Raw genomic sequence first — 9,605 nt, 5'->3', positions numbered from 1 at the left:
AAGATCCATCCATCAATAGGAGGAGAGCGTCTGAGTTTCTCTCCGCCCTGCCGGCCCGTTCTTCGAGGGACCGTCAGCACATCCAATCAGAGAATCTCTCGAACTGACTGCTCCGACCAATGGGTGGAGGGGAGATGGGATTGGCTGGAGACTGGAGACCATCGTCCAATGCGAGGCGGCGGCTGCGGTGGTGGTGATAGTGTTGTAGCAGCGGCGGCGGCGGCAGATGAGGCCCAGTGTCCGGGAGGCCCAGGCCTGAGCTAGCCTGGAAGCCCAGGGGGAGAGCGGGTGCCCCGTGCGGCCCCGTCGCGGCCCGGGATCCCAAAACGGTGACAGCAGGTAGCGAATGAGCCAAGGCAAGGCCTCGTGGGGCGCCCCTGCCCTGGGGCCTGGCGCTTCCCGGCCTGGGTCGGCTCGGTCCTGGCGCGGCCGCGCTAGGCCTCAGTTTCTTTGCGTGTCAGGTTGCCAGGCTCCGCGTCCCCGCCCAGCCCAAACCCCGCAGGCCGCGGCCGAGGCCCTGGGCCTTGGAGGGGCAGAGCCCTAAGTGGGAGGGGGAAAACCTGGGTCTGGATGAGGCCTGGGGCGAACCGACCCCAAGCATGCATTGGGTACCTACTGCATTCAGGCACCGAGCTGAGCACGGGATACCGAGAGAGAAGGAAATAAGCCTTCATTGGGCGCCTACTGTCTGGCAGGCGCAGGCCTGAGAAATGGGGATACAAAGACATAACCAAAAACTCATCCCCTGCCCTCAGAGCTTATAATCTATTGGGGAAGACAACATGGAAGCAGCTGCACAGGCACGCAATAGACAGAATCAGTGGAAGAAAGGCAGTAACATTAAAGGATATCAGGAAGGACTTCTTGCAGAAGGCGAGATTTTGTGGGGGATCTGAAGGAAGCAAGAGATGAAGATGAGGAGGGAAAGTATTTTAGTTTTTCTACTAAAAAGGGGGAACATAGAGCTTCTCATGGGAGGATCAGCCTCAATGTACATATTGGGAGGTGATTTATAAAAGGAATGGCAAGGTCAGAGGGCACCAGCCTGTGAAGGACTTTAGAAGCCCCAGGAATTCAAATCTGGCCTCAGACACTTACTAGCTGTGTGACCCTGGACAAGTCACTTAACCCTCATTGCCAACCCTTAACACTCTTACCTTAGAATTGATACTAAGATAGAAGGTAAAGTTGTTTTTGTTTTTGTGTTTCCTTTTCAGGAAGCCAGGTAGGATTTTATATTGGATCCTGCAGATGATAGGATAACACTGGAGTTGAATGAGTAGGAGGCCTAGGGAGCTGAGTGGTCAGAGTAGGAATAGAGTCAGGAGCCCAAAAGTTCTTATAATGTTCTGGGAATGAATTGAGGAAGGCCAGAATTAGGGTGGCTCCTTTTGTCACACAAAAAGTTTGGGAAAATAGAAGAGTCAGGACTCGGCAACAGACTGGAAATATAGGGTAAGTGTGAGGAGTTAAGGGTGACCCCCTCCCCCTAGGCTGACTGAGGATGATGGTTCCTGCAGCCATATTAGAGAGGTTCAGATATGTCCAGTTCTAATGTCCAATACTCACTTGGAGATGTGAGCCTAGAGGCCAGAGGAGACCAAAAGTTGGATGAACCAGTCAAAATCAGAGATGATAATCCTAGGGAACTAAGAAACTCAACAAGCATTGTGGGATAGAGGGAAGAGATGGGGGACCTCCTCCCCTAGTTGGAGAGAAAGACCTGGATGAAGGTTCACAGCAATGGAGGAGTGTGGTCCAACAGGGAGGAGAAGAAACAAGAGAGGGGTGTAAAAAAAAAACTGTGAGAGGAGAAAGGGACAAAGAGGGTGTCTAAGGCTGCAGGTTGAAGTTTGTTGAAGAAGCCATTAAGAGGTTACTGGGAACTGTTTCATTGGCATGAGGTGATCAAAAGCCAGACTCCAGAGTTTAGAAGAGAGACCAGAAGATTGAAGATTTGAGTTGTGGTGGAGAGGTTTGGAAAAGCCATTGTAGTGAGAGGGAACAATTTGGGAGGTATAAAAAGATTCCCCTTCTACAATGGGCTTCATTGAAATTATGTAGCATAAATTTGTGCTAGTCCTAGTCACCTGATTTGGTGATTTTTCACCAGTTGTGTTAAATTGCAAAGGTAGCAGATGGTGGAAGTAATGCAAGAGTGTGACCCAACAAGGCCTGATGAGCAGTAGGACAAGGAGGCAAAGGCCTGGAATATAGAGGAGTTGAGATGAGAAAGTAGCCAATTCAGGAGTGCAGGAATTGGAGATCACAGGAAAGATGAAGAACAATGGGAAGGATTATAAGGTGGAGAAAATGATGGACTATGTATACCCTTTGACCCAGTAATACCATTCTATTAAGTCTTTTTCCTAAGGTGACCAGAGGGAAAAGGGAAAGAACCTATATGCTAAAATATTTATTGCAGCTATTTGGCATGGCAAAGAGTAAAAAACTAGGGGTGCCCATTAATTGGGGAACAAGTTGTGGTATGTTATGGAATACTACTGCACCATAAGAAATGATGAGAATTTTAAAATACATGAGAATTTAGGGGGCAGCTGGGTAGCTCAGTGGATTGAGAGCCAGGCCTAGAGATGGGAGGTCCTAAGTTCAAATCTGGCCGCAGACACTTCCCAGCTGTGTGACCCTGGGCAAGTCACTTGACCCCCTATTGCCTACCCTTACCACTCTTCTGCCTTGGAGCCAATACACAGTATTGACTCCAAGAAGGAAGGTAAGGGTTTAAAAAAAATACATGAAAATTTAAAAAAATATGATAGGAGAGCAGTTAGGTAGCTCAGAGGATACACCATCAGACCTGGAATTTGGAGGTCCTGGGTTCAAATCTGGCCATAGACACTTCATAGCTGTGTGACTCTGGGCAAGTCACTTAACCCCTATTGTCTATCCCTCAATGTTCTTCTGCTTTGGAACCAAATACAGTATTGATTCTAAAACAGAAGTCAAAAGTGTTTACTTAGAAAGACCTACCTGAAGTTATAAAGAGTGGAATGAGCAGAACCAAGAAAACATCACATACAGAAACAGAAATGTTGTTTTGATTTATAACTTGTGAATGCCCACCTCCAAAGAATTGAAAATAGAAATAAGCAAGACATAGTTTTATATGTACATACATACATCTTTTTGTCAAATGCCGCCTTCTCTAGTGGAGGGAGGGGAGGAAGGCAGGGAGATAACTGGGAATTTTAATGTAACAAACTCAATTAACTTTTCAAAAAAAGGATTTTAAACCATATCAATTCATCTATGTGCCTTAACTTGAGCAACATTCAGTACACCTTGGTCATAGTACTGAAAACCAATAGTGGTCATATAATCCAGAGTTAAGATTTGGTAAAGAATGACTACATAGTATGACAAGGTGGTAAAAGGTTTGAAGGTAAAGGATAGTATATTATTTAACTGATCAACCCCTTATAGGGTTATAGGCAGCTGAGTGGGGCCTGGAGTCAAGAAGACCTGAGCTCAAATATGACCCTATCTACTTATAACCAGCTATGTGACCCTGAGCAAATCACTTAACCCTGTTTGCCTCGGTTCCTTTTCTATAAACTGGGGCTATAATAGCACCTGCCTCACAAGGCTGTTTTGAGAATCAAATGAGATAATTTATGTGAAGTAGTACATGAATTCTAGTGGTGGTTATATCATTGTATTTCTTATTACAGAAAGGGCTGAAGAGAGGGAAATGAAGGTCATTCAGTCTGAGAGAATAGGGGGACATGGAGGAACCAGAACTCAGAATGAAGACAAAGAATAAGTTTATAAGGAATAAGGTCAAGGGAGAGTTGGAGAGAGGAATTTCAGAGGTCAGAATCATAGATTTAGCACAGTCATGGGTGATCAAGGATATAGCCATTTCCTGAGATAGAGGAATGGTTTTTCATAGGAGTTAAAATGGGAATCTAGGAGATTCCAGGTACGCTTTTTTATGTGGAAGACTCCTAGCATGAAAGAAAGAGCTTCAATAGAGATGAAGACTGAATCAAGTAGAGAATTCCTTAAGAAAGCAAGGAGAATTACCAGCAAATAGATATTACCTTGATGATGATCTAGACAGGATGAGATAGGTAAATAGACAAAAGTAGATAGACAGTGTCCAACTCTTCATGATTCCATTTGGGGTTTTCTTGGCAAAGAAACTTAGAATGGTTTGCTATTTCCTTCTCCAGATGATTTTACGCAGGAGGAAACTGAAGCAAACAGGAGTAAGTGACTTGCCCAGGGTCACACAGCTAGTAAATGTCTGAGGCTAGAGTTGCACTCATAAAGATGACTTCCTGATTCTAGGCCCAGCACTCCACTACCCCACCTAGTTGCCCTAGGTTGATAATAGATTTCAGAGGAATAAGGTTGCTTAGTGATTTTGGCAAAGGGACACTGTGGAAGTGGTGGTCTGGAGCAAGGGCAATGCTGGCTCTTTCTGGCCCAGGATTTGGGGAATAGTAACAGAAAGAGAATGCTTTGAAAGCTATACATTCTGACGTTTATTCCTGCCAAAGGCACATTAATGAACCAGCCTCCTAGACAAGTAGCCTTGGGCTCTCAAAGATGTGACCCTAGGTTATTCACTTAACTTCTCAGTGCTTGAGGCCAGAGGTATCTAACTTCCTTGCAGCCTGGCCTATAAAGTTTTGAATCTAGCCCAAACCAGATTAAAATGTAATTGGGAAATGTTTAACAAAGTGGTATGTTAATTTGTAGTTTTCTATATCACTGTGGCCTTAAAGGATCCATTTCTCTGAGTTTAAGCTTCAGAAGGTAGAGGGAGTTTTCAGGCCTATTCCCTACCTTTACCCCGCCCCATTCCACTCTCCCCTTGATACTCACAAAATCACAGGTCCAATCTCTAAATTCTTCTCTTAGGGTTTTAGTTCTCTTTTGAACCATTTTGGAATTTTAATTCTTTTATACTCTCTTAGGATTCTGCTGGGTTCTGTGTTCATCAAATGTTGGTTCACTTTCCTTGGTTTCTTAATATTTGTCATGAGTTTTGAATTCTTTTTGAGGGGTTAGTACTTCTCTTTCCTTCTAGTTTTAGGATCCTCTCTGGGGATTTTCTCCCTTTCAAGGCTTTTAGTTGAATTTTCTTCCTTTTGAAATCTTTGATTTACAGACTTTTCTCCTTATATTCCCCCATCACTCACTTTCTGACTCTTTCCCTCTTTAATGAGTATACCTCTAGGGCTGAAGTACTTTCTTAGCTTCCTTTCACATTGAAGACATTTCACTAAACAGAGAATTTCCCTCCCTCAAGGAACTTCTGGAGTGGCAGGACTGGCATTCCAGATGGATTTTAGTACTCTTTTCTTCAGGCCCCTTGCAGCCATTCCCACTGGCCCCTTAACCCAGTTTATCACCTGTCATCTACCTTTTCATTCCTGGCTGACTGACTTCATATCTGATCTTTTTCTTAGGGCAGGGGGAATGTCAGGAAGGTGTGCTGGACAGAGTCTCTGCAGTGTTGAGAGTCTGTAGGAGAAGGACCCTCCCAGCCAGAAGGCAGTTTGATTTCCTCTGGCCCTTTCTTCACATGATTGGGCAGAATGAACAGCTGTCTTTCACGATGGAGAGTATGTCTAGGTTGGCGGGTGGGAGAGCTCTGCAGAAGAAGGAGAATCCCATTGTGGGTCCCAAGCACAAGCTCTAGTAGGCTAGTAGAGGAGTGATGCTAAGAGAATGCCCAAAGGATTAGCATTGAGTTTCTGCCCTTAGTTTTTAAGCCTGTTACTCAGTAGGGTTCTCTCTTGCTTTTGGGACATCATAAACTCTCCTTTTGGCAGTTAGGCCACCTGCCTCCTTGGGAGTCACTTTTGACAGTCCCCGGTTTTGAGTCAAAAACCGACACCTCCCAAAGGAGTCAGATCCAGGAAAGACAGTGCTAACCTCAGCTTAAGAATAGTTCCCAAAGCCTAGGTGTGTTTGAACCAGTGATACCACTTTGTATTTTTATTTAGCATATTCTTTTATCTTATATTTTGTTTTTTGGATTTGTTTTCAGCAATGGCCCAAGAAGCAATGGACGTTGACCTTCAGGTGGTAGAAGGAGAACCTGCTATGGAACACCAGGAGGCTGTCCCTGCTGAAGCATTTGTTGGGCAGGTGGACCCCCCACTCCTCCCTGTTCCTCAGGTGCCTATTGAAGTGACTGAGGAAGTTGTATCCTCTGGCCTGGAGAATGAGGAGAATCTGGACCCTGGAGCCATAGCAGCAGAAGATACAGTAGGAGCTGATGTGAATCCTGGCCTCCCAGAGTCTGCCCTGAACTCAATGAACAGCTTTATTGACAGGCTACAGCAGTTGCATGGGGTGCTAGGCCTCTTGAGGCAGCCTTCCCAGCAGATCTCCCAATCAGTGCGAACAAGGAGGAGGGCCGTCCGTCTTCAGAGGAGGATAGGAGGGTCTCAGAGGACCTCGGACTACAGGTAAAAAGCAGGGCCACACCCACATAACCAAAAGTTAGAGGTTGGGGGGTGCCCTCTTTATCCAGGGAGACAATACAATTTCACACTTTTTGTCCAAAAGAAAATCTAGATGTTTTCAGGTGGGATGACCACATTCATCTGGCAAAGTGTATCCTGGCACACTGTAATAGAAATCCTTTTACCAATCCACGGTACCCAGAGGGCCCAGGTTGGTTAATTTCAGTCATATTATATTAAATCCTTTTAACATATCATGGGAAAATAGCCTGTTGTGGGCAAAGTCAGTGATGTACGGGGTAAGTCCCAGCCCCATCATCTATAAAATGGAAATAAGAATATATCCTAGGCTGGAAATAATACATGTCAGTGCTTTGAGGATATAGACCTAAAGCGGTCCCTTTTTCTGAGGTGAGGGGTTTTTCTCTTGGTTTTTGTCAGAGCCCCCCTTTGGATCAGAGAAGCGTATGGACCCCTTCTCAGAATCGGTTTTTTAATGAAAATAATAATTTAATAATGAAAGAAGTGCTTATTTTCAGTTAAAAGTTAATGAAAATAGGCCTATCCAAGGTCCCTCCTGAAACTTATCCATGGACTGCACATGAGGAGCCCTTGACCAAGATGCTCTTGCTCCTCTTGCACAAACCAAAACATATTTCTTTAACAACAACCACCCCACCCCCCGTAATTACAGGTATCTTTTCTAGTCATCTTTTAGGGGTCCTAAAAATAGAGGGTAGAGAGTTCTAAGAAGAAAATAATGTAGTTATGAATTAGTTTTGAGTGTACTGAAGAGTTTGGCAACATTCCCAGCTCTTTGCACCTGAGAATGGGGTATGAATCTCTTCAAGATTATCATGCAGAATAGTTATTATGCATTGTGTTTTCTGCTTTCTACGCCCTTCCTGTTTTATTAAGGGGTAGGATTCTTATCTTCCTAAAATGCTGCACCAATGCCTCATTCTGTCATGAGGGCAAACTCTGACTTCTTGGAGACTGCCTGCAGAGCACAGACCCTGACAGTTCTTGCTCCAAGTATCATCCCAGCAACAGTATAGCTATGTATTGTTCACCAGCAGACTTGCCCCTTGGGAACCCCCTGAGTCAGAAATAGAGAACTGCCTTTCTCAGAGATGTTGACAGGGTGGTGGAAGGGATGTCTGAGGGTGCCAAGAGTCAGACTTGGGTGCCAAACTCTGAATGTGAGGCCTCTGTCCAGCTCCTGAGTGGAAATGAACCCAGGCCATCTTGACCTTCTCCCCTACATAAAACCAAATGGCAGCTCAGTGAAGGATCAGTCGCAGGTTCTTTTGGGAGAAACATTGGCAGTCAGTTTTATTGTGTGTCTGAGAACTGTGTCATGGCATATGTAGTTATCTGTGGCCCTGCTTGTGCCAAACGTTTGCAGAAAGACCACAGTAAAGTTAGCCAGAGCCTTAGCCCCAGCACCCATGGCAGAGAAGGAGCAGTGGAGGCATTCTGTGAAGAACTCAATCAGAGTTCTCCAATTAAACTTCAGGACAAAGTTGGGCCACGGATACAGTGAGGTAGAAACTATGTTGGAAAATGTGGTTGAAGGAGGCTAAAGGCTCCACAGGGGCCTCACCCCTGGACGACTTTATTTATTTTTTTTAATGAAGCATCAACCACAACTAGGTTCCATGGTGAATATGGTATGAATGTAACCAAAAGACTTTAATTATGAAACAAATTTGAAACTAATCCTCCAGTAGTCCATCCTGGCACAAATACTCTTCTTATCCTAAAATTTACCCTTCAGGTCAAAATAATTTCAGCCTCCATTAATAAATGGATAATAAAATAAATTCAAAGCCTCCATTATTTTCCTCTTATGGATTTTTTCTATTTAAACCTCTTCCCCAAATTTTCTCTTTAATCAGCTGATGAGTCAACAAGCTTTTATGAAGGCCCTGTCATAGGTCAAGAGGCACTATGCACCTTGGTGCTGGAGGTACTAAGACCAAAATGAAACAGTCCCTACCAGAGACAGCATGCACCTAAACATCTACCCAATAACTAGAAAGCATATATTTGGTGAGGCCGGGGGTGGGGGGGGGGACGGGGGGACACACTAGAGCTGAGGGTTCTGGAAAGAGTAGAAAGTGAAAACTGAGCAGAGTTCTGAAGGAAACAGTGTTGGGGGGATGAGAGGACATTGAAGTGGGAGTATGTTCTAGGCCCAGAGATGAGAGCTTGGCTGGACGGTGTATATAGAATGTTTAAAGAGGGATATCAGATTGGGGCAGGGTTGTAAAGGATTAGAAAAGCTTGATTGAGCCAAGTTTATGGAGGACAGTAACATGATTAAATATGCACTCTAGCAGTAGTACTCCAAGGGTGAATTGAAGAGGAGAGAAGCTCGAGGCCCAAAGACCATTAGGAGAAGACCAAATGGTAGTCCAGACAAGAAGTAAGAAAGACCTTAATTAGGATGGTTGTCCTGTGAGAAGAGATGGGGATAGAGGTGAGAATTGGGAGCTGACTAGTCAAGGATAAATCAGGAGTTGTGAGCCCCAGGGACTAGAAGGGTGGTGGAGTCTTTGATGAGGTCAGGGAAAGGGGGTGGGGGTGGGGATTGAGGTGAAGAGAACACATTCTGTTTTGGACTTGTTGCTTTTGAGATGCCTGCAGGACATCTAGGTATTATCAAGCAGACATTCCGTAGCACAGAGAGATCTGGAGCTTTGGGGAGAGATTGGGGCCAGACCTGTACAATTTGGAATCTGTTTACTTGTCACTGTGATTGTTGTGTCTGGCTCTTCATGACCCCATTTGGGGTTTTCTTGGCAGAGATCCTGAAGCAGTTGGCCCATTTCATTCTCCAGGTCATTTGACAGAGGAGGAAATTGAGGCAAACAGGATGATACCACTTGCCCAGGGTCACACAGCTAGATTTGAACTTGGGAAGATGAATCTTCCTGACTCCAGGCCCAGTGCTCTATGCATGCAGTATGCCACCTAGCTGCCTATGCCTATCTACATAGAGATGACAACTGAATCTGTGAAAACTAATGAGATCCCAGAGTGTTGTGAGGAGAGAACTATTGGATACACAAACTAACTCTCTCTCTCTCTCTCTCTCTCTCTCTCTCTCTCTCTCTCTCTCTCTCTCTCTCTCTCTCTCTCTCTCTCTCTCTC

General features: G+C 44.9%; 1 protein-coding gene across 1 annotated transcript in view; it reads left to right on the top strand.

Annotated features, from left to right (window-relative positions):
• Nucleotides 1–259: 259 nt before the first annotated feature.
• The window catches only part of RFWD3 (ring finger and WD repeat domain 3), a 45,524-nt gene continuing 36,178 nt past the window's right edge, over nucleotides 260–9,605 (top strand). The window contains exons 1-2 of the mRNA XM_044660475.1: nucleotides 260–339; nucleotides 6,026–6,449. Of these exons, the coding sequence (XP_044516410.1) occupies nucleotides 6,028–6,449 (422 nt within the window). The 5' untranslated portion in view covers nucleotides 260–339; nucleotides 6,026–6,027. The remainder of the gene's footprint in view (nucleotides 340–6,025; nucleotides 6,450–9,605) is intronic.

This window comes from Gracilinanus agilis, chromosome 2 (assembly GCF_016433145.1).
Source record: "Gracilinanus agilis isolate LMUSP501 chromosome 2, AgileGrace, whole genome shotgun sequence".
Classification (NCBI taxonomy): domain Eukaryota; kingdom Metazoa; phylum Chordata; class Mammalia; order Didelphimorphia; family Didelphidae; genus Gracilinanus; species Gracilinanus agilis.
This window is presented reverse-complemented; position numbering and strand designations above follow the sequence as displayed.